Source organism: Fusarium vanettenii (genome assembly GCF_000151355.1).
Source record: "Fusarium vanettenii 77-13-4 chromosome 9 genomic scaffold NECHAsca_6_chr9_2_0, whole genome shotgun sequence".
In the NCBI taxonomy this organism is placed as follows: domain Eukaryota; kingdom Fungi; phylum Ascomycota; class Sordariomycetes; order Hypocreales; family Nectriaceae; genus Fusarium; species Fusarium vanettenii.
The window spans coordinates 207,267-230,185 of record NW_003315877.1 but is presented as its reverse complement, the minus strand read 5'-3'; the positions used below and the strand labels follow the sequence as shown (position 1 = coordinate 230,185).

General features: G+C 52.6%; 9 protein-coding genes across 9 annotated transcripts; 5 read left to right on the top strand and 4 right to left on the bottom strand.

The window, feature by feature from the left end:
• Positions 1-236: 236 nt before the first annotated feature.
• Positions 237-1,500, top strand: NECHADRAFT_71675 (uncharacterized protein; the record flags this gene model as incomplete). The annotated part of the gene is made up of 3 exons (XM_003050302.1): positions 237-299; positions 416-867; positions 919-1,500. The coding sequence occupies 3 exons, from the start codon at positions 237-239 to the stop codon at positions 1,202-1,204; spliced, it is 801 nt and encodes a 266-aa protein (XP_003050348.1). The 3' UTR covers positions 1,205-1,500.
• A 129-nt stretch (positions 1,501-1,629) lies between these two features.
• On the bottom strand, positions 1,630-5,538 carry CHR2106 (uncharacterized protein; the record flags this gene model as incomplete). Its single annotated transcript, XM_003049925.1, has 2 exons — positions 1,630-2,723; positions 2,769-5,538. 2 exons carry the CDS (start codon positions 5,536-5,538, stop codon positions 1,630-1,632), a joined length of 3,864 nt encoding a protein of 1,287 aa, XP_003049971.1.
• A 960-nt stretch (positions 5,539-6,498) lies between these two features.
• On the top strand, positions 6,499-7,535 carry NECHADRAFT_84608 (uncharacterized protein; the record flags this gene model as incomplete). Its single annotated transcript, XM_003050301.1, has 2 exons — positions 6,499-7,168; positions 7,456-7,535. 2 exons carry the CDS (start codon positions 6,499-6,501, stop codon positions 7,533-7,535), a joined length of 750 nt encoding a protein of 249 aa, XP_003050347.1.
• Positions 7,536-12,132: 4,597 nt separating this feature from the next.
• On the top strand, positions 12,133-13,107 carry NECHADRAFT_84607 (uncharacterized protein; the record flags this gene model as incomplete). Its single annotated transcript, XM_003050300.1, has 3 exons — positions 12,133-12,571; positions 12,623-12,962; positions 13,059-13,107. 3 exons carry the CDS (start codon positions 12,133-12,135, stop codon positions 13,105-13,107), a joined length of 828 nt encoding a protein of 275 aa, XP_003050346.1.
• A 1,940-nt stretch (positions 13,108-15,047) lies between these two features.
• Positions 15,048-16,302, top strand: NECHADRAFT_84606 (uncharacterized protein; the record flags this gene model as incomplete). The annotated part of the gene is made up of 3 exons (XM_003050299.1): positions 15,048-15,108; positions 15,250-15,518; positions 15,574-16,302. 3 exons carry the CDS (start codon positions 15,048-15,050, stop codon positions 16,300-16,302), a joined length of 1,059 nt encoding a protein of 352 aa, XP_003050345.1.
• A 147-nt stretch (positions 16,303-16,449) lies between these two features.
• Positions 16,450-17,220, bottom strand: NECHADRAFT_102809 (uncharacterized protein). The gene is made up of 3 exons (XM_003049924.1): positions 17,072-17,220; positions 16,870-17,005; positions 16,450-16,811 (listed from the first exon to the last, which is right to left on the bottom strand). Exons 1-3 carry the CDS (start codon positions 17,072-17,074, stop codon positions 16,747-16,749), a joined length of 204 nt encoding a protein of 67 aa, XP_003049970.1. The 5' UTR covers positions 17,075-17,220; the 3' UTR covers positions 16,450-16,746.
• A 299-nt stretch (positions 17,221-17,519) lies between these two features.
• NECHADRAFT_84605 (uncharacterized protein) lies at positions 17,520-17,930 on the top strand (the record flags this gene model as incomplete). The annotated part of the gene is made up of 3 exons (XM_003050298.1): positions 17,520-17,627; positions 17,677-17,803; positions 17,857-17,930. 3 exons carry the CDS (start codon positions 17,520-17,522, stop codon positions 17,928-17,930), a joined length of 309 nt encoding a protein of 102 aa, XP_003050344.1.
• A 276-nt stretch (positions 17,931-18,206) lies between these two features.
• NECHADRAFT_84604 (uncharacterized protein) lies at positions 18,207-20,129 on the bottom strand (the record flags this gene model as incomplete). Its single annotated transcript, XM_003049923.1, has 2 exons — positions 18,207-18,883; positions 18,932-20,129. 2 exons carry the CDS (start codon positions 20,127-20,129, stop codon positions 18,207-18,209), a joined length of 1,875 nt encoding a protein of 624 aa, XP_003049969.1.
• Positions 20,130-20,886: 757 nt separating this feature from the next.
• On the bottom strand, positions 20,887-22,222 carry NECHADRAFT_71673 (uncharacterized protein). Its single transcript, XM_003049922.1, has 4 exons — positions 22,023-22,222; positions 21,723-21,938; positions 21,509-21,630; positions 20,887-21,438 (listed from the first exon to the last, which is right to left on the bottom strand). Exons 1-4 carry the CDS (start codon positions 22,071-22,073, stop codon positions 21,321-21,323), a joined length of 507 nt encoding a protein of 168 aa, XP_003049968.1. The 5' UTR covers positions 22,074-22,222; the 3' UTR covers positions 20,887-21,320.
• Between the last annotated feature and the right edge of the window lie 697 nt (positions 22,223-22,919).

The window sequence follows — 22,919 nt, the reverse complement described above, 5'->3', positions numbered from 1 at the left end:
AGCAGAGCACCTCCACTTCCCCCCTAAGAGGGAGGTACAGCACCTACCCCTGTTTAGTCCATCGCCTCCTCCACTCCATTCAATGCCCATTTGCGTGCTGAGGCCAGATTGTCACCACCCAAAACCACCTTCTTTTCCCCATCGCCGCCCTTGACACAACCTACCTTTCTTCTTCCTCTCTTCATCCCCTACCTCTCTTCTTGTCGGTTCTCACGGTTCTTCTCCATCTTGTCGCCATGCTCTTCAAGTCGTCGATTCTGGCCCTCCTGGCCTCTCAGGTCTTTGGTGCTTTTGCCCAGGTATGTTTTTGCTCTCCCCTTGTCTTTCATCCGCCACCCCATCTTTCATCCTCCCCCTTAGTCGCATGATCAATTGCCTTTGACTCCATCCCCAGAAACACTAACACCTTCTTCAGGACACTTCTGATGCCAACGCCCCTCCTCCCAATGTCGCCCAGCTCAAGGCCGATGTCAGCGCCAGCTTCCCCGACGCCGACATCTTTGGCGTCAAGCTCGTCAACGGTCGTCCCACAAAGGCCGTCATCGAGGTCAACAACCGCGACGATGGCCCCATCCAGATCGCCTTTGTCGGCGGCACCCTCTCCACCACCAAGGAGCTCCCCGCCGAGAAGCCCGCCTACGAGGCCATCGTCCGCAACCTGACGGCCGTCCAGTACAACCTTGAGATCCCCGCCGGCGAGAAGAAGGAGCTCCCCTTCTCCTTTGCCCTCGACATGCAGCCTCAGGATGTTCTCCTCCGTCTTGTTGCCGTTGTCTCCGACACCAAGGGCAACATCCACCAGGTCCAGGTCCACAACGCTGCCGCTTCCATTGTTGAGGCTCCCACCAGCTTCCTCGACCCCCAGATGTATGTTTCCATGCCAATGTCCCATTGAACCAGCAGTCTGACTGTCAATAGCATCTTCCTCTACCTCTTCCTCTCCGCCGCCTTCGCCGGTACCCTCTACTTCGTCTACAAGACCTGGATCGAGGCTCTCTTCCCCCAGGCCAAGCGCACCCGCTCCACCAAGAAGGCCAAGAAGGTTGAGACTGCTGAGCCCCTCTCCGGCTCCGAGGCCACCGGCGCTGCCACTGGCTCTGGCAAGGACTACGACGAGAGCTGGATCCCCGAGCACCACATCAACCGCCCCGCTGCCCGACGCGTCAAGTCCAGCGCCAGCAACAAGAACAAGAAGCTGGAGTAAAGAACCTTCCAACACCTTGCTGGGCTTTCTCCGGCTCCGGCGTCGTCACGAAATGTCGAGAATAATCTCGACGTGACGCGCCATGTAACGAGTTTCCGAGGCGGTGGGCAGAGACGTCCGCTTCCCGTGTATTCTTTCATTTTCGGGTAGACTAGGGGCGAGCGCGTCACAGGCTGGCAGGCAGGGCATGATTTCAATCGCATGATGGACGGATATGCGCAAAATGGTTGCTGCAATGTACATTACCTGTGCCAAAATTGAATACCACGTCATGATATGGGTGTTCGCACTGATTCAGATTTATTCGATATTGCCTGATTGTGACTGTAAAATGTACCAGATCTAAAAGTAAGTTGATGGCTTGTCCGGCAGCCATTCCCTTTTATCTCTCCATACAAATGCTCCAACATAGCTCTCATGACACATCACACGCCGTTTGACTGGCCCATTCTCTCCTCGGCTGCTTCAGCTGCCAGATACCCCATGACGGCCTGCTCCTGCAACCGCGTATCCTTCTCTGGGGCCTCCTCTTGCCTAGCAACATGTCCAAAAAGGCACTCCCAGAGATCATTCTTCTCAACATTCTCACCGGCAGTCTTGTCCTTGCTCATGAGCCGTGACAGGGCCGCCTGCTCCAGCTCGAGCGTGTTGGCTTCGTCAATACTCGCCGCGAGCAGATCGGGAGTCGAGTCCTTCGACTTGCCCTTGCCAGTGCGGCGCAAATGCTCCATGCGCCGCTGCACCGAGAGGTTGTAGATGGACTCTTCCACCGTGCCCGTAACAAGGTAGAGCCACACCGTAGTCTCGTGCTGTTGGCCAATACGGTCGACACGAGCAATAGCCTGGAGCTCCAGCGCAGTGTTGAGAAGCGGCTCGCAGAGAAACACGTGGCTTGCATTGACAAGATTCAGACCACTTGAGTGTGCGCGAGCGTGCAGGAGGAAACATTCGACCGAAGGGTCTTCCTTGAACCTGGTGATACCGTTGGCATCGTCGATGGACGTAAAACCGATCCTGGATCGTGAAAAGGCGTTGCGAAGGATGGCCAAGAAGCCCTTGTACTGGGAGAAGATGATAGATTTAGCTCCAGGGTCCGATTCTCGTAGCCAAAGGAGGTGCTTGACCAGAGTATCAACCTTGGTCGTGAACGAAGCTCCATCAAGCTCAATGTTTTGGATCTCAGCCAGCTGGTCCGCATTGAACTCGGAGTAGATTAGCGTCTTGTTGGACAACGAGTTGCGCTTCTGGGGGCTATCCCCCACCTCATTCTGTTCCTGCTCAGGGTTGTCGTTGAGCACCTTCAGTTGCTGTGGGTTTATGGTGATGTCGTGTAGATTGGACGACTTGAGCTTCTTCTTGCACACAGGGCAATTGTGGTGAGCTTTGAACCACAACATCATGCACTCCTTGCAGAACTGGTGTCCGCACACCGTCAGGACGCCAACCGTGAACGGCGTCTGGCAGATGACACACATGCGGGGTTCGTTGGACTTGTTTCCTGATTCCTTGAGGTTGAGGACTGGAGAGGTTAGCCAAGGTCAAGTATCTTGGACACAATACTTACGGTATCTATGCTTGGCTTCGTTTGATGAAAGCTTCTTCCGGAGGTTGTCCTCTGTCTCCTTCATCTTCTTCATGGTTTCTTCTGTGTTGGACCCTTCGTACGGCAGAACGCTGTCCGAAACTACCTGCAGCTGACGGTAATACTCCACGCGGAGGTTCATGATGTTCCTGAAGTGCTCTACTTCAGCCTCAAGTGCAGTTGTTGCCTTGCTCTGCTTGTTGAGAAGCGCCTGAGTGGCCTTTAGTTGTCTGTCGGCAATTTGCGCCTCGAGAACGCTCCGGTTTGTGTCCTTTGCCAACCTCGACGAAAGTGCTCGAAACTCGCTAATGGCCTTCCGCATTGAGGTCGACTGCGGCTTGATTTGGTCTCGAAGGGTCATCAACTCGATGAGTTTCTGAGGAGCAGGACCCTCGCCTTCGCGTGCAAACTTGAGTGACATTTCTGCCTCATGCTTGATCAGCTCGTTCGACTGCCCAGTCAAGGCATCCTGTCGATCTGCCACGATGGCTCGCAGTGCCTGCACGTAGACCACCACCTCTTCCTGGATTCTAGCCGACTCCCCCATTTCCTCGCCAGTTGTGTCGACTTCATCTTCCTCATCCACCAAGGGCTTCAGGAGAAGTCCGATGAGGTATTCTCTCCACTCGTCAATCACATTTGCTTGGTCGTTCAGTTCTCCATATAACGCCTCTAAGTCGTCTATGATGCGTCCGCTTTCTATGCCTCGTTCGGTCCCTGCCACTAGCTCTGGGAGCTCAGCAAAGGACTGTTCAGATGCCTTCTGCGCTATTTTCTTCATCAATCGAGTCGCTTTGCCATGAGACTCACGCAAGATCTCTCTTCGGATGGCCTTGGCCTCATTGTACCCATCATCCTCGAGCTTTCTTAAACGAAGAAACTCTTCAGATTCGGGTTCGGTAATTTCAGGATTGTCACGTATCTGGAAGTAGGCGTTGGCGCAGAAAAAGACAGCCCTGTGCTCCATCTCGAGTGCTCCGCGAAGTCGGCGTCGGCTCTCGCCCAGTTGGCCTTTGCTTCCTGCCTCCATCTCATCTTCAGAATCTTCCTCTTGGTCACTGTCAGCATCCGCTTCGAGGCTTCCATTTGTATGGCTGGCAGTCAAAGCCTGGAACTCGGCTCGAGCATCAGAAACAAGCTTGCGTGTCTCTTCTCGGACAGACGTCCAAATTTCCAAGGCTTCCCGAACCCGTGGGCTGTTTTCATACAGCTGACCTCGAGTCAGCTTGCTAGAGAGGTAAGCTTTTTCATCTGCTCGTATAGCAACTTCGCTCTGTTCGATCATGGCATCCAGGACCTCGTCGACAGTTCTCATCGGTCGGTTCTTGTTATGGCCAAGCCGACGGTTGTACCCTGCAACTTCAGGGTGCAATGCTGTCTGCCTCAGCCGGTTCAACCAGGTTCTCATCGACTCCTCGTGCTCCTCCGGCTTCCATTCATCTACAAGAGGTGCCCCATGAAGATCGAGATCGCACTCCTCTGCCATTTCGCGAAACAGTGTTTGATAATGTTGCTCTTCGACAGCTGTGAATGGCATGCTTATCACAAAGCGCTTCTGAGGGGGGAGTACCAACTCATCCCGAACCATCGACTTCGTGTGGCGAACTGCAATACTGTTGAAGAGGCGCTGGAATATGGGCTTGTGTCTTTCGATCATGGCCCGCCAGATGTAAGTCGAGGTGCAATACGGCTCGTATTGTAGGAACAGCAGCAAGCCAAAAAGATCATTGACGTCGTCCTTGACTGGAGTTCCAGTGATTCCCCAAGCATTGACACGAGGAAGCACCCGGGCCACTGTTGCCGCTTGGCTGACACCACTCTCGATCATCTGTGCTTCGTCCAGACAAACTCTCCACCATGCCAATTGCGCGAGGGGCGACTTGGCTCGGGGATAAACTCGTGCGTGTCGTCGTGAACGCTCAGGGGGTGCGCCTACGAAATGAAGCTCGGCCGACAGAATCGAATATGTGGTGATGATGATGTCGTGCCCGGCGAGCTCATTGATAATCTGGTCCTCATCATCAGACATCTTTTTCCGACCCTGGTAAAACTTGACGCTCAATCCAGGGGCGTGGCGAGCGATTTCCGAGATCCACTGGGCCCTCAGTGACTCGGGTGTCACTATCAACGTGGCGCCGGTAGGCGTCAGGTTCGCCTGAACCTCATAGTCAGTCGCCACTAGAGGAGTCGCTCTTTGGTGGAGCAGAACAAGGCCAAGAATCTCCAGGGTCTTCCCCAAGCCCATCTCCTCGGCCAAGATGCCGCCTTTGACAGACGCTTCCGCAATTCGAAATGGCGCCGGATCCCTTGTGACGACATGAAGCAGTTCGTTCAGATAGTAATCATTGCCCGCCACGTCGACCAGCTTGCGAAAAGCATTCACGGGCTCCTCTTGGTCGGCCGGGTAAGGAACGACGGTCTTTTCGGTGTCCGACCATTGGACACCTTCTCGTTTCAGAAGCCACTGCAAAGTTCTCTTTTGGTACGGGAACAAGGTTGCTTCAAGAACAGGAACTTCGATGGTTGAAGGCATCTGGTCGTCCTTGGGAGGAACGAAAGCTGCATCGTAGAAATCCATGGGAGACCATGAGCGGTCGATCTGGGCAGAATCGGGGAGCAGAGCGTCAATCAAGACTTGGCTTTGACGTCGGTCCGCCGTTGGCCTCAATTGGTGCAATAGTGACGGGGTTTCATTCCAATGGTAAACGTGAGTGATTAGTATTGTCACCTTTCTTCCGGATCTCTGTACCATCACGTCAACCGTGTACCACAAAGCGCCCGGGCGTGACTTTGTTTGAGCAGGACCAGCCTTGGACAGAAGTAACCTTGCCCTCTTGTCCGCGTCTTGGGGCCTCAGAGTAACGTGGGGGTCACTGTACTTCGGGCCTGCTCTGAACGAGATTTGGAGAAGATTAGAAAGAATGAAAAAGTGGACATGTTGGCCAACGTCTCGCCGAGTTGTCGTGAAATCCGTGGACGCAACATCAGCGCACTCGCGAGAAATCGAGACCTCGGTCTTCAAGACAGGAACCGAGGGCAAGGCGGGACCAGAAGTCTTCTTGCGCCGCTTGGTCGGCGGCTCACTAGACGATGAGGCTTGGCTTGAATCTTCGGACTGTTCGGAAGATGGAAGATTGCAAAGGCCCTCGATAATATGTGACGGCATCATGGCTAGCATAAGTCAGAGTGAGTGTGTTAATAAGTGACCGAGACAACAAACCATCAAGGCCAACCTGCTGATGCCGGCCGACAAACATCTCGGCTTCTCTTGAGAGTTTTTTCTTTGTGTTCTGGAGATGAAAAGACTGCCGACCGAAGAATGTGTGATGAAAACAAAAAATTAAAGAGAAGGATGGTGTAGCTGGAAGGATGCAGGTCGAGGAGGGTAGGTAGTCCTCGAGGTGGGATGTCAGCCTGGCCGTTGTTATCAGTAACTAACCAATGAGTGAGCTCCGATAGTGCGCCACACATGCCAAGTGGACCGCACTCGACCACGGTGGACCAACAGCCTCGCTTACCTAATGCGGGCCCATCGTCAAATTTCGAGAGCAATGTTCAACGGCTCATGAGACTCTAGCGAAGCTCGACGACGACCGAGGATAGAGGCGGAACTCGTAGCCATTCGACCCATTGAACAGTGTAGGCTTTCTCCTCGGCTTCAATTGCCCATCATGATCATTGGTTTCAACGACTAACATCCATCTTTAGCAAAATGAAGGGCGAACGACTCCGGTCAACCTTTGGCCTGCTTCTGCAGACCGGCAGCGCCTTTTCGCGGACAGGACAGATTCGACAGCTGCACAAGACGAGGCCAGCACCGCCGATTCCCCAGCCCCGACCTTTTGTTCCCGACGTGCCGACTTTCCTTACCCTGATCGGCCGCGGTCTCAACAAGTACGCCAACAAGTTCCCCTCATGGGAGGCCCTCTTCTCCCTCACCTCCCCACAACTCAAGGAGCTGGGCATTGAGCCACCCCGGAACCGACGATACCTCCTCCACTGGATGCACCGATACCGAGAGGGCGCTCTGGGACCCGGTGGAGACTTTCAACATGTAAAGGATGGAGAGGCGCTGCTCAAGGTTGCGACACCACCGCCATCGAGCCTCAGCGATGCCAAGTGGGTTGTCAACGTGCCCCACGAGGTCGAGGGTGCCGCCGCGGAGCCTTCTTCATCTCTGGTCCGGCCACAAGGATACAAGGTGCTGGGCGCCAAGACGATTGCAGGACCCTATGCCACACCACTTCCCGGACTGGACGGTGCCGTGGTCAAGGTGACGGAGGGAATGTGGGAGAACCGCCAGGGCCGCAAGATTGACGGTGGTGAGCGCAGAAGGGCCGAGGTCCGATTCAAGAGGAGGTCTGCGGAGCGGAGGGCCGAACGTGAGGCCGAAATGATGTCGAACCTGTAACGGCCGGGCAAAGGAAACGATACGACGTGTACATTTACCACTGTAGTTTTAGCCGATTCAACTTATGGTTCATGGCCATTTGGCAGAGCATTTTGGCTATGGTTGTTGTTGTTGTGAGTTGGGTAAGATGCCTAACAACTACGTTTCAAGCCTGAGTTCTCTTTCAACTTGGAAACTATACGATGAGATATAGTTTTACCTAGTAGGCATTGACTCATCTCTCCCACCATAGGAACGATCTACTATATAGTAAACCAGTTTCAGGGATCATTCTCCCATCAACACCAGATCTAGTCCAGTGGATCTATCAAGGCGGTGCATTTCCCCAAAAGGGCTGACGGAGCCGTTACCTTGCGAAGAAAAAAGGGCCCCCAGCCCCCTAGACAAGCGAGTGGCGAAAAATAAGAAGACAAATGCTCCTTTTGAAAAAGATGCCTTAACATGACCTCGCTTGAAAAAAGTTTAATTCAACGTCGTTTCTTGTGAAGAGCCGCATCCTGTTGTGGTTTGTTTGTAAGCGATGACGAAGACGGGGTGTGTGCGTGAACGGAAAGATCCGCATTTGTCTTGGGGTTTATCGAGTTTGGGAGTCGTAGGGCTGAGAAAGAAAAGAATGGTCTGATGCTTTTTTTATATGCAAGTAAAGTCGAGTAAAGGTGTATGGCGTTGTCTATCGGTTGAAGCCACGCGAGTAGACGGCGGCCTCTAGAAGCATTCCATGCACGACAAGATAACCCGTCCACATGGACGATATGCCCAGTATTGTCTTACTTGGTGGCAACTGTCACCACATCGATTTAAGCCTTGGCAATGGTATGTAGAGACATTATCGAACGTTGCCAATCCTAGAAATACAATATTGACAGAGGCCTCCAAACTCATGAGCATTACAGCCTTCCTTAATCCCAGTCATGAATCCCATACAAGCACCAGACCACGGCAAATGACACGTTCCCGCCGCGTCGCTCCCAACGCCACAAAACCGTTCATGTCGAGCCATGGTTACAGGAAGCGAAGCTGCTCTGCGGTGCGGGGGGGAGGGAATGACGGACCATGGATCATGGGTCTTTGAACAAGGCAGTTTTTTTTTTTCTTGATAGGAGTAAATATCCACCAACCCTTTACCCTTGTTCATTCGAAGGACGACGCCGTGCGAATCACTCCCGTAGTGCCGTAGCCCCACGTTCAACGTGATGCTGATTGGGGTCGAGATAGTCTACAGTACCCAGCAGCGTTGACCTCCTGGAGGGGAAAGGTCTGGCCTTGTGCTTGGCGTGGTATTGAATGGATCTGCTGTCATCCACACTCGCCATTGACATCTCCGAGGATTAAAGGATGAGACCCCTGGATAGTTGAGCTTGGACGGTGGATGGGTACTGTATCCGTACCCCAATATCACACCCATACCCTATATCATTTCACATCGCGGACCGTTGTGAAACAGAAAAAAGCTGCATGTGCCGAGGTGGGCTTAAATAGCCTTGCATATTCGGCGTGACTCTTTCAAGGATCGACAACGGTAACATTTGGAGTCGTGGTTCAGACCTGTTAGCGTTGTCATGCAAATGTGCAATGTCTGGTAGCGAAATGGCACGCGCAGCCGGCGTGGACGCCACGTTCTTTAAGAATAGAAACCTCCATTATAAAGGTGGCTTGATGTAGGTGACCATGGACGGCTCCTTGTTACATTGACGAGTTGCACAAGACTCGCCCATTGGCATTGGTGACAATGGTCTTCAGCTCTTGGATTCGTTGTGTGATGGCTACATACTCTGCACAAGACGTGAATATCCATGCCATGGATGCCATGAGACCCAGATTGCCAGCAAAACATCCATTGTCAAAACTGCCTTGCCAGGCCGCTAAGGCTCGTCGGTGCAACTCTCATCTGGATTGGATGAAGCCAAACCCTGTCAAGTCGGGCTGGATGGACGAAAGCACGGCCGCAGCCATCATGTCCGATCCCATGGGATGTTCATTTTAACGCAAAAAAAAAAAAACCCTCTCTCTTTGGTGAGGAGATCGGGGGCTTCACACCAACACAGACTTACAAGAAGGTATTTTAAGTAACAGCAAAAGGTGACGGACGCCGTTCGTTGGTTGGACAAGCGAGCGAGGGGCGGGTGAGAGGCGTCAGGGATGGCCCGACCTGACGGGTTAGAGTTTCTTTCTTGTTGATCTAGTCTAGGAACCTTTGTCTTGCAGATCCCTCTTTTTTGGTACAAAAGGCAAAAAAGAAAGCAGACTTGAGGGGAGATTGCTTGCTGTCTCTCTCACTCACCGTCAAGTGTGAAGAGATGTCTCGATACGCAGAATACGGGTGACAGAAGGCATCAAGAGCTGCCTAATTTTGGACATTGCTGTCTTCTTGTCTGCAAGGGTATGAATGAGCGAGGTTGTATTGAGTGAAAGGTGACGACGTCGATCATCAGGGATCACTAATACAAGTGAACAAGGGACCCAAACACGACAATTATTCACACCGAGTATCTTATCCGAATATTCCCTGGATTTGTCAGGAGGCTTTACTCCAGGGGGGTCACGACGACGCCCTTTACAAGACAACAAGATGTGAGGGTTTTAACTGCAGATGACTCTTTGCTCTGTCCTTTTTCGTATTTGGATGGATGCTGAATAATGTGCCCTTGTATATGCTAAATGCCTTGCCAAGACTTGCTTCCCTGCTGGCACATCACCACCACCACCAGGCGAAGAAACAAGGTTACAGCTGGGAATACTTGTAGGGCTGATGCGACCGACGGGCAACTCGGCCTCGCGCCTCGCCTCCCTTGATTTATCCTAATCTGGCATGTGGGTATTTTCCGAGTCGAGCATCACCACCAAAGAGACAAAGAGAGGTCTGGACCATCTGGACTGTTGTTGCATCACCTGGACAACCTACCATTCGTTTGTCGTCACCACCATGATGAATCCAAAAACCTGTGGCTCATTATGCGGCGCGTCCATCTGGCATCTGCCTGGCGCCCTGGGGCTTGATTGAACATGTGTGCTGCAGGCCCCAAGGCAGCAAGATATCTTGTATCACAGCCGTTCCAGAATCTTGCCGGCATACGCGCAAACTACAGTAGCATAACGGTTGAGCATAACGGGGGCACATCTACACAAATGAATGGGGTTGCCTGGGGCTGGATGGCCTCAAGAGAATCCAAGTGCCTGGGACGATTCCTAAAACGACGCCCAATTGATCCTTGTCCCCGGCACATGTTCCGTCTGTGACAGGGATACTTGGAGTTGAAGAAGAGCCAGCAACAAGTTAACATTGTGCAACGTCTTTCTATTGCTAGCTCATAATAATAGCCCTTGTTAATTTGTCCAATATCCACGCCTAAACTCTTTACAGAACAAGTCTCCCCCCAAAAAAACCCGCCCGCCTAAAACAACCCCAAGCTCCGCTTTGTCTTGTGTCGTCGTTTTCTCGTCGTATATCTCGCATTCGGCCGCCTGGCCCTGTAGGGTGCAGTACCACACCCGTTACGCTCGTGCGGGTGGCTTGGTCTCTGGGGGTGGGTGATTTCCCGAGGGGACGGATATGTGTGAAAGAGAGGCGTCACAAGCCGACGCGTCTCTGCTTGATTAATGCCGTTTGTAAAGAGGTGATTCTACCCAAAAAACTAATCATCTTGTTCTCAATCTCGAGGTGTGACGTCGACACATACGCAGCCCTACCAGGAAAAGACAAGACAGCCTCGCAACCCCCCCTCCCCCCATGCAACTTTCGGAGAGCGCGGCCCCAGGACGATGACTCTTCCCGTTTGTCACGGGGACGGCCAATTACTCAGAATGTGAGTGAGTCTTTTGCTGCATGGCATGTGTCTGACCGTTCGTGACGGGACGGGCTCAAGCCTCCTGTCACTCGTCTACACCACTACTCGGCGACGTCAAGCCCCATTAGCCTTGTACCTGCCTAGCAGAGCCTGGCTTCTTTTTTTCCTTTTCCTTCTTCCCCCGGCGAAGTGAGGTTATGGTCCCGGCCGGCGGGCGGCGGGCGGGTCGGACGGACACCCTCCCCTCCCCACTCCCGTTGTCACGGACACTCCCCCCAATCGACACACACCCTCCTACCGCTGCTCAAGCCTCCCAAGATTTCACTCTTTTCCATTCCCACGGTCACACTAGACACCCCGGCTGCCAGGGCTGAGAGGGGCCCATATGGCAAAGGGGAAAAGAGTAGGTAGACTGTGAACGGAGGGCGTAGACGATATGAATAGAGCCACCTCCAACTTCCAATTAGGAATCCTAGTTATTCGACTCTTCTCTCTCTCCCTCCCCGTCCACTCTCTGATCCCAATTCATCACATCGACTCGTGTCCTCTGCGTCACCCATCGTAATTCATTCCCCATACAAACAGTCTGCCCTACCGGGTCCCCCGTCAACCCTCCTTGTCTTGGTATTCGTATACACCCCCCTTCCAAGCCCCGGTCCCGGCCGACTCTCTCGGGGCTTGCTCTGCTGCAGATCCACTGTCGCATGGCCGTCGACATCTGGGTCCGTCAGGTACTACCGATGATGATGAGGATCATGGCACAGGGCGGACTTGTCTGGTACGTGACCCATGTCTCTTTTGCATCTTGACTCCCGTCCGCCTTTCTTTACACTGCCCTGCATGTCTGTATGTGCATTTGTCCCGCTGCTTGTCAAGGACCCCTGTTCAGTACCGGAGTCTTGAGATATCCCCAAGTCTAAGCCTGCAGCTTGTCTGCCTAACTGCTATCAACCCCTTGAACTGTTATATATCAAGACCTCGTCTACCTGGCTCGAGATTATCTTTACCTTCAACAACTTACACCGTTTTGCAGATTCAACTTTTACTTGCAAGACCCTGAACTTTTATGTTCCTTCTTTACTACTACTCTTGTCTTGACAACCTTGAAGCCCTGACCTGGGGCTTTTCTTGAATGATACTCTGAGGGTAGATGTCATCGCCGAGATACTCTGCCTCCGACTTGCAACCCCCAGAGATCAGAATACAAAGCGCTTCCCCAGAAGTTCCACAAGCCCAGCAAAGCCAGTACCAGTACCTATACGAGGAGGAACTGGAAGCTTCTGAAGAACTTGAACAACCTCGCCGAGCCAAATCTCTGCCTTCTGAAACTCCCCGTGAGGGACATAGAAGGCACAGGAAGAAGAGATCTTCCAACACGGCGCACCTCGAGACTCCCGAGGTAGATCCCAGAAACAACAAGATGGCTGGAAGCTCAAAGCATAGCTCCAGCAGTTCCCGAAAGGGCAGCTCTTCCTCTTCTTCGTCAAAGAAGTCAAAGTCAAGTCCCAAGGATGATCTTGACTGGACCGACGTGACAGATCCTGAAGAGAGACGGAGAATCCAGAACCGCATTGCTCAGCGCAAGTTCCGTAGGTTAACGCTGCTTAACTGCAACTGACGGTAGGCTAATAGAGCTATAGGAGAAAAGGCCCGAGAAAACAAGGAGAAGGCTGAACGAGACTCGCGTAACCAAGAGTACGCGGGCAACAGCTACCGCATCCCAAACCCCGGCGACTTCAGCACAGATCCAGAGCCCTCAGGTCTCCCCTGGGGGAGCGTCAACATTGCGCACTTTGTAGCGCGAGGCCAAGAGGTCGAGAGCCGACGGAGTAGCGGACGAGGAACATACAGTGGAGACGACGGCTTCGCGACAGCGACATACGGGGCTTCACCGTCTTATGGAGGAGCTCAATGGACGCAACATACAAGCTACGGAGGAAGCAGCGGAGGAGACGAGATGTATTACGACGATTCATATCTGTACGACCCGAACCTGCAGCAATGATGGAGGGCTGAGCGATGTGTAAGTGATGCTTATGATGCTTCTCCTGAGACAACAACTAACAGGATATCCAGTTTCTGGTATCTGAAGCATAGAGGAGGACTGAAATGGAACGTATCATGAAAGATTGGAACTGCACATGTATCACAAGGGCTTGGTTACTTTTGCAATACCCCCCTCCCTGATGAGATGATGTTTTTGGGATTTCTATTCTAGGAGACGGCTGAGATTTCCTTTTTTTTGTAAGACGACATGACTCTGCTTCTTCTTTTTTTTCCTTTTGTGGCCGAGGATAACGGCAAAGATGCTGGATCTCTTCTCTATTTCTATTCATAGACCAGACTCTCTTCTTTTGTTTTTATAGGTTGGGGCGTTGGAGACTGGGGTGGGAAAGAAGGATATGATTAGGGGATCAAATTCCACACACCGATAAAGAGACTGAGGATTTCGTATTCCCAACTTTTGAAATGGGCCATCGTGATGTCTTACTGAATGCGCCAAGTTGTCGATCCCCTTGGCGGGACACTGACAGTTGTCAAGGGGTGAGGGAGACACTTGGGGATGGCCTCGAGTTGAACCCCTGGGTGTGTATCGAGTCGTAGTCAACCAGTGAAGAAACTACTCGAGAATAGGGCGAGCTTGGCTTGATGTCCTCCTGAGCCATAACGGAGAATACATGGTGGCTTAGCTCTGCCTGGCTTGCCAGAGACGTCTCTCACCCGCATTCCAGATACGTCACCAAAAACCCAAAGGAACCCCAGACGGGACGGAGCCCTGGTCCGCTTCCACGATGTCTTTGGGCCTGTCGGCTGCGGCGTTTGGTGACAGACATCCATTGCAACCCGCGGGATCCGGGGTCCCATCACCAAGGCATCCTCCTCGGCAGTTGAGACAAGGGACCAACGTGAAAACCGCGGGTACCTAGGTTGTTTGGTAGTTTAAGCCTTGTATACAGCACGTGCCGTGAAGCTCATAAGGCTACTACCCAGGACCATGCTGTTGGCAGATCCAGGGGATGGAATATCACATAGGGCAGCAAGCGTGAAACGTCCCGCCGACCCGCAGAAAGAAAGAGGACCTGGACCCTTGAGAAACTCCTGCCTGGGAAGTGGATGGAACACTCATAGACGTACGTACATGCGTGCGTAGCATCACTCCCCCCCAAGGACGAGCCACTTAACATTGGAGGAATAACCTGGTCCCAAGGTCAAGGTAGTGTAGGTAGTAAGTGTGTGTACCCGCCGCTAATCATCACGTCGTGTCCCTTGCTGCAGTGCGCAAGGCAGATTCAGCGGCAGGAACCCACCCGTTGCGGCGGGTCGTGATTTCCTTCGTCTGCACGACCAAAGAGGGAAAGAGGAGCCCATCTCTATTAGGAAGACGATTCGAGAGACAGCGGCCGCCGAGAAGCGACTGACATCATCTCGAAAATGAGGGAACACGAGGAATAAGGTGGGAAATCGAGATGATGGGCGTTTTTCGTGCTGACCTTGACTCTATGCATTCCCCAATTGACATATGGACAAACATAATTATAGAACCTGGGGCTTGCATATTCTATACCTTGTCATCTCGTACATCTTACCGTGGACCGATGCTTATCCGTCACCTCCAATAGGTGTATATCCGATTATTCTTCATCTTATGCAGAGACGGTTACAGTGTAAATCGCGGAAAGCCTTAGCTGAAGGCGCGGATGCCCCGCGACTGCCTCTTTAGGCAACCTCAAATCTGCTCGGGAGCTGTTGGCAAACGCCCGAGCTCCACATCCACAGGGAAGGCACGGAACGCCCCTCCTTCCCACACGTCCACACACCCCTGCTGCAGGCTAACATTTCACCGCCCGGCAGAAAAAGTAGGTAACGATGTTCTCCAATGGCCCAGACAAACCCATGAAGCCATCACCAACTCTTGTTCATTTCATCGTACCCCCCACACCCGTTGGCGTCGAGGCCCACTTTGCAGACTACCATTGATCCTTCGAGATCTTCGAATCTGCCTTTCTTCGCCGCTGTGATCCCCCAAAATCTGCCTTCCTCGCAACGAGAAACGACCTAGCCGCCATGTCGGAGTCCACGAACCCCGGTCCCAAGATGCACCCTGACCGGCTGAAAGCAGGGAAAGGTAAGGCGGCTACCGGCCTAATATCAAGCGCTTTCTTACCAGTCTTATGCGCTCTTCCTCTTGCACCCCTTTTGCTTCCTGTAACGATACGAAGAAAGAGAGTGAACCGTTGCTAACATGATGCGCCGTGCGTGCTTGCAGCTCCGGCTCCCAAGCGCAAGATCGACAAGAAGCAGATCAAGGCCGAGAAGCGCATGAAGAAGCGCACTGCCAGGGCAGAGAAGCGCGCCGCCAAGGCAGCTGCCCAGGAGCTCGAGGGTCCAAAGCCCAAGGTGCCACCTTTGGTCAAGGGACAGGTCAAGATGCAAAAGATGAAGATGCGTGTGGAAAAGCTCGAGAGGGAGGGCCACCAGAAGCTGGCCAAGGCGAAGAAGTTGGCCGCTCAAGTCCAGGCCATCATCGATGCTCAGGTGAGTAACGGTGTTGGAGGTAATTGGTCTTTTCGATCTGACTTGGGAACTACAGAATACCAACCAGTCCGAGTCCAAGCCCGAAGACAAGGATGAGGATATGCTTTCCATTTCCGGATCCGAGGCTGAAGAGGCCACTTCTGACAGCTCTGCCGATAGCGATGGCGGCGTTGACGTGTCTAAGCAACCCACCGAGGTTCCCCCAGAGGTCCCTGCCGACGAGGTCGTTATGAAGCACCGCCGATTGAGCAACGCTGCCTCCGAACGAAGCCACGTTTCCCACGTCGAGACCCCCGCTGAGACGGAGCCCAAGAAGGAGAAGAAATCAAAGAAGTCAAAGAAGGCCAAGGAGGTTGAGGCGGAGGAAGAGGCTGTCGAGGCCGAGGCCGATTCTGAGGCTGAAGAACCTGCCGTTTCCGAGAAGAAGTCCAAGAAGGCTGAGAAGAAGCGCAAGCGAGACAGCGAGGTCGCTGACGAAACCTCCACCAAGAAGGAGAAGAAGAAGGGTAAGGGCAAGAAGGAAAAGGAGGATTCTTCAGCTGACGCCCCGGCTGAACAGTGGCACGTCGATGAGGTTGAGGGTGGTTCTGCTCGACAGGCCAAGTTCCTCCGGCTTTTGGGAGGAAAGAAGGGTGGTGCTGGCGCTGGCGCACCTGCGACCTCGCATGCTTCCAAGGGTCAATCAGATTCGACCAAGGCCGAAGCTGAGATCCAGAAGCAATTCGAAGCCGGCATGAAGATGAAGAACGAGGGCGGCAGCAAACGCCGTGGCCTCGGTGCATAGTTTTGGACCTCTTCGTGGAGGCTGATGTTTAATTTCCCATCCATCATTGATTCTCACCAATTAGTGGCACGGCGTCAGGTAGACAAAAAAGACAAAGAACAAAAAGCAAAGAGACCCAGTTGATATTTTTGCTCTTCGAAAAAGAAGCCGATTATATTTGATTCCATTTTGCGCCGATTCTCCCCCAAAAGTTCCATGTGATATCAAGTCAACTCTTCAGTTTCAGTGAAAACAAAATTACAGGTATAAAAAGCCTTTCCCCCTTTTTTGTTTCCAGCCGGTCATGGCAGTTGGGGTAGAGAACATTCCCATAAAGAAAAAAGGTATCGGTGCAGATGACGGCCTGCTTCTCCGGTTTTTTTTTTTGCACCACTGGAGGAGCCATTGTTTTTTGTCGATTTGGTGTTTTTGGTTGTGGTTTTCGTCGAGTAGAGACGTCTTGTCTTAACCGAAGAATCGGGAGATGGCCTCGAAGACGAGACCGCCAAAGATGATGAAGCCGAGGAGGACTGTACAGAGGCGTGTTAGCTTGATCATACGTAGTGGTAGGGAGAGATGTTGACGTACCAACCCAGAAGAGGGAGATGGGAGACTTGGGAGTCTCCTTGACGCGCTGCTTGATCTGGCCCTCAGACTTGCCCATCTTGGCCTCGTTCTCCTTTGCGAACTTGGCGTTGCGACGTCGCTGCTCGGGGGTTTGCGCCTGCGAAAGGGTTCCATCATGTCAGCCTCACTTCATCATGGGATCGTCGGTGGGAAGAAGCTATACCATTTTGAAGGTGTAGGGGTTTGTTAGAAGGAAGAACAGGCTTCAAGATTTAGATGCAAAGTATAGACAGGGAGAAGTGAAGGAAGAAGAGTGATTGCTGAAAGGATTGAAGAGAGGCTGAATTGATATGCGCTGTTGGTTGAAGAAAGGGAGAGGACTTTATTAAGAGGGGACAGATTTCATAGATTAATAGAAGCCACCTTATGACCCTCCCCCCCCCCCCCCTGGAGCTCACTTTACTTCGCGCAAGTTGCAGGGTGTCAACACTTTTGGGGACATGTGTTCCTTTCCCTTTTAGTGCCCACCCAGTTCCCTTCAATTCCTCCGCCCGCCGGCCCCACCCCCGCCGAGCTGTGCCACACATCCCTTTTTTCAGTATGTGGCTGGTGCGGTTGAAGCTTATCGATTGTCGCTCATCCAGGTTGAAGCGCAAGTCAAACATATCATCATGTCTACCACGATGCGGTCTGCAATGGCCCTTAGGGGTGTTTATATGCGGGGCTCTATGCTTCAAAGGAGAACCTTTGCGAGCAAGGCAACTAAGCCAAGTGTAACTGTAAGACCCTCCCAGACAATTAATGACATGTTTGCTGATGGATGAATAGTCCCAATTCTACCGCAGCTTCACACGGCCAGTCGCAAAGACACTACTGCTCGCCGTCTTCACTTACCAGCTTGTATACTGGGCGTGGGTGAAGCTCGAGACGGATGAGGTCCGCGCTGAGCGAGACGGTAAGCCTGGGTATTCTCCTAAGGAGGCATGGGTAACTAACGACAGTGTCTAGCGACAATTGTTCAACTCGAGACAACAATCAAGGAGCACGATGCTGCAACAAAGGCCAAGGAGGGAAAGGCATAAAGGTTTGACAAGATTCGATTAAGCCAGGTTGCTCTCTGTATCATATGACGGACAATGAGTGTATAATATCATGATATCTTTTCTTCATGCAATCCCATTATCAAGCTCCCAGTAGTTGATGTTACAACTATATCGCACACTGGAAAATCTACTGTATCTTGCGGCTCGAAAAAACCTAATTCCCAAGCAAAGGCTTCTGATGCAACCGTCTTCGAGGCTCATCTTGCCCGAACGCCTTTTATAAACGCCAAACATAAACACTCAAGACGAAAGGCCTCATAATCCCAACCAAACCATCAATGGCACCGCACTCAGTAACAACACGCTTGGAGAGAGAACCCCGGCCGCACTGATCCTTGTTCTCGCCTCGCCCGGGTAGTTGCACGTCACACCAGTGCCTCGCTGCCCGTAACTGACGTCGAAGCTCTGAAAGCCAGGCTGTGGACATCCGAAGCCGATGGAGGCGGGGCAGGACTGGACGACATCGTAGCAGAGGTCTTCGCAGGGGAGCATCTCCCTGTACGGACCTGGCTTGATCGTCTGGTCGATAAAGGCGTTGCGCGAGGCGTTGTTGGACGGTTTTATCGTTTGACCCTTGAGAAAATCGGCCGATAGCTTTGTCCCGTTGGGGAAGGGGTGAAAGGCGTTTCGAACAATGCTCTTGTTGCTGCCACCCATGACATCCTCGCAGCGAGGGATACTAACGGTGCACAGCCAGCGCTTGTAGGCTTCACGGCAATCATTACAGTTGCGTGCCAGAGAGTAGGCCGATTCAGGGGGTGCTTCGCATGAGATCTGAGCCAGGACCTTTTCAAAGTTGGCGTACATCGTCCGGGCATAATCATCGTATACCTTGGCTAGCATCGTATTGTTGTATTTCTTGTTGTTGCCAGGAACAGCGTACTGCGTCTCGTTGCAGAAGGCGAGATCTGTCACCACCATGCAATTCGTTCCTGTACCCAGTTAGACTCTTCCACCAATTATCAAGATACTCGACATACCGCCCATCGTCTGAAAGTCGGTGGCTTCAAAGACGATGCCTCCGCCGCCAGCTGTTCGCCCATTATTCGACTGTCTCTTATTGCTCTTTGTCGGCATCTGGATGAGAATGCCCGTGTAATTTGTGCTCGAATTGAGACCCTCGAGAAGAAACTGCTGCTTCGGTAGCTGCTCTGACCCTGGCCCTCGGAGCGTCATGCCCATTGTGACCTGGTTATAGCGCTGCCCAGTCTTGTCGCTGCTTGCCCAGATGTCGGCCGAGTTTTTCAGACCGCATGCCGAGTGCCGCAGACCGTCGACGGTCTTCAAGTTGCTATTTCCGATATAGATTTCGTATGGTGGGCGCTTCTTCATGATCGTTTGCGTGTCACTTGAATTCGACGTCAGGACTTTGCTGACGAGCAAGGCCGATCTCGAGTCGCTGTCCATCCATAGCAATTCAGCGCTACCATTGTTGGGCACGTACGAGTGGTAGTACTCATCAAAGGATATGGCAACCTCATACTTCCAAACAGCCTCCTCCTTCCTAGTCAAGTTGGGAGCTGCGATACTGAGGTAGACGCTGTCGGTGGCGTTGAGGGTGTACATGACAGCTCCCTCCACGAACGGGATCTCCTTCAAAGCCGAGTTCTTTTCGTCAAAGTTGGTTGCGTCTACGCATTGCGTCTTGTTTGTCGTCGAGACGTAGAGACTGAGCTGGGGCATCTTTAGAGGTTTCCCATCCTTTGTGCCCGCAGCTGGAGCATTACAAGTGTTGGCAGAGATGTAAACGGTCCTCGCCTCGGCCCTGCGCGAATTCTGATGTCCCTCGCTGTTACCATCGGTCGATTCGTCGCCCGTGATGTCCCGTTCACTTCTTTGACCGTCCACCAACGTCTTCTTATCAATCACATAGCAAGTCGTCTTTCCAGGCTCTAGGTTCCGGGCGTCGGGGCCATTGTTATCCAGAGACGACAACTCGGGTTTCGGGTCGGTGGGTGCTCGTCCAATAATGCTGCGATCGAATGGTGCAAACTCGGGTTCGTATATCAAATCCAATCCGCCAGTTCGATCGATCGGTGCTTCGATGTGGATGGCGGAATCGAGTACTGGCTCAGCGCTGGCAAAGGCTAGAGATCCAAATGCCAGACATAGCAGCAGAGCCAACAGAGAAGCCGCTGTCGACGTAAAAAGTCGTGATATGGGCGAGTCGAGCGTCATGACGAGGGGCATGCCCTCCAGGGGCCTTCGCCGAGTATCGATCTACCGGCACGCAGTCGAAATAACGAGGGTAACGAGAGGACTCTTGGCTTCAACTTGTTATTGGTCGCAAGCTATCATAGTAAGGCCCTCGAGATTAATTCGCCAAGGACGGTTCGCGACGGGGGAGATTTACACAATAAATAAAATAGTTGGTACAAAGTCGAGGCTGATCAGCCCGACGAGACGAGGCGAGACGTTGCTGACGGCGTATCTGCGCCAAGACGGCTTGGCCCCAAGAGTTTAAGGGGAATGAGGCGCAGCAGCCGGGGGAACACAGCCACAGTTCAAGGCAGTTCCGAGCCTGTCCAGGGGCCACAGAAAACGATTGACCACTGAAAGTGTCAAGGTTCTTATGATGATTGTAAATACGACGACTCAAATGGAAGCTCTAAACCTTATTGAATTAAGAATTTCTTGCAATAATATCAGAGCCCCCGTATGTTACCCTCAAGCATTCCATCGTTTGTGACATAAATAGACACGTACGCACCCCGAGTCATTGTATTTTTGTCACCCACACTACGGAGAAAGACCAGGGAGCTTGCAAAGCTCGGGCCAGGCTAAAAAGGGACCCGTGGCCACTACGTAAGGCCTAGCAGATCGATCATGGCCCGGGAAGCTTGAGCTTGGCCCTGGAGAGCCAGTCAGCAGCACACAATTACGTCGATATCTGCACACAGAGACATGGCAGAAAATAAGCAAAGTGAACACACGACACGGTATCAGTACTGCAGATTTGCTGCTTGCCATTGTCACTGCTGCAGAAGCCCTTGCCCCGGAAATCGCTGTCGGACCCAGGCCACAGAGACAACCATGTGGAGCTGTTGAAAAAGACGTAATCGCGAAACGTGTTCTCATGAAGCCTCAAGCAGCAGCCCTCTAAGAAAAGTCCATCGCAACAGCATAGCATACATTACACGCACAAAGTCATACCACATGAACCCATCCTCCATGCTGAAACGCCCGTTGCGTTTCGTGCTTGTGTGCCGTCCTCCCTCCTCTCGTCGTGAAGCACCTCGTGCCGGACCTCACTCGTTACCAATCATTCGGAATGATATGGTTCTGTTCTCATTAAAAGCGTAGCAACTTGGCCCGGGTCGCGCGGATGCGCCGGTTGGCTTTGCGACCAAGCTGCACCTCGATGGCCGCTTATTCGGTCTTGTCCAGACCGTCGGCCTTGGCGCGAAGGCCAGAGGCAGTAGAGGCAGACTGGAAGTATCGGCCGAGGGTAGGGGCCAGGAAAGATCGGAAAAGAAGCTCAGCGCCCCTGGTTTATGTCAGTTTTCAGGTCACACCCGACAGGTGGCAGGGAGCGCAAAATCTGCACCATGACATACCGGAAAGCAGGGAGAGAGAGCCAGAGGAGGAAGATGAACTTGAAGACGTAGTAGAAGGGGAACCAGTGGACAACCTGGACGAAGCTCTCGAGCACGGTGAAGAAGGAGAAAACGACCCAATACTGAAAAATGAGTTAGCAGCGACTCGCGATCAGTGTGCGACCGGCTCGATCCAGGGGAGAGCTCAGTTAGCAGGGTAGAAGAGGCCACGTACAGTCAGCCACTGAGTGTCATCCTCCTTGTTGGCAGTGAAGAGAGCGGCCAGCGAGTAGTAGCCGGGAATGACGAAACCAGCAAAGTTGGTCAGGAGCTGGCCGCCCAGGTTGAAGATAATGAGGAAAAAGTAGAGAGCGCCAAAGCCGATGGCGGCGTAGGCCTTGGGGACGCCCGACGTCTTCTCGAGATTGTTAAGGGCGGGGTACTTGGAGAGCTATCAGGGCAAAACCGTCAGCATGTGTCGGCTTGCGCAATTTGTCCTTGTCGGCATCGCGGTCGCGATCCGAATGAAACTTACCTCACGGTCGAGCTGACCGAGGTACTGTTGAGCCTTGTCTTGAGTAGACATTGTGATTTTCTTGCTGTAAAGTTGATTGCAGTGACGTTGAGTGATGCTGAAAGGTTGAAGAAGGCGTTGGAGGGGCTGGAATCAAGGGAATGTGGTGTAGTGTGCAGCTAGCGTCCAATACGTAAGTACCAAGGTTGGAGGAGTTTAAAAGAGGTAAGGAGCAGGGCAGCTTTTATCGCGGCGCTAGCTATGAAGCGAATCTTGGAAGCGGGAACAATTTTGACGCGGCGTCAGTGGCTTGTGACCCTGTAGGCTTGGGGCCTTCTGTGTGCTAAGGTCAGCAACACTTCACTGGAGCCAGTGGGAGCCTGGGAGGGTTCAGCTGACGATGGCTTAATGATGGCACAAGAATGAGGTGGAATTGAGCAAACCTGTCTTTTTTGCGCCGGCTTCCCCTTGAATGCGGTCATGCGAGTTCTGTGCGCCTACGCTGTGGCACCTGTGAGAGCCCGGATATCCCAGCGAGAGATGTGCTGTTAAGGGACGAGTAGCCGCTATGACGCAGGGTACTTTTTCCGCCGTATTTCTAGCACGGAATCACATGTATTCTTTCTGAAATGTGATGGGACGATTACATCATTCACAACAGATAAGAGGATCAGGATGCAGCAGAGTACATGTGATACTTCAAAGGCTTGAACTCCCCAACAACACAACACGGGGAAGCGGCAGCGGTTCGCAGCTGAGTTCCCTTTATTTATTTAATATAGGATTGCGCCCTGTCATGCGCATCCAGCCGTGGATTGTAGACGTGATTGTGATCGCGTGGTCTCAGCAACAGCAAGCCTAGAGTCTCCGAGGAGAGAGACGGGCACATGCTCTCTCCCAGACAAGGTCTTGACCTGA

Coding starts and splice junctions, on each gene's coding strand:
- NECHADRAFT_102809 (XM_003049924.1), bottom strand. Junction 16,812..16,869: donor CATCTCCCTCTTCTGGGTTG/GTACGTCAACAT, acceptor GCCTCTGTACAG/TCCTCCTCGGCTTCATCATC.
- NECHADRAFT_71673 (XM_003049922.1), bottom strand. CDS start 22,073: ATGTCTACTCAAGACAAGGCTCAACAGTACCTCGGTCAGCTCGACCGT. Junction 21,631..21,722: donor ATGACACTCAGTGGCTGACT/GTACGTGGCCTC, acceptor CTCATTTTTCAG/TATTGGGTCGTTTTCTCCTT. Junction 21,439..21,508: donor CTCTCTCTCCCTGCTTTCCG/GTATGTCATGGT, acceptor GACATAAACCAG/GGGCGCTGAGCTTCTTTTCC.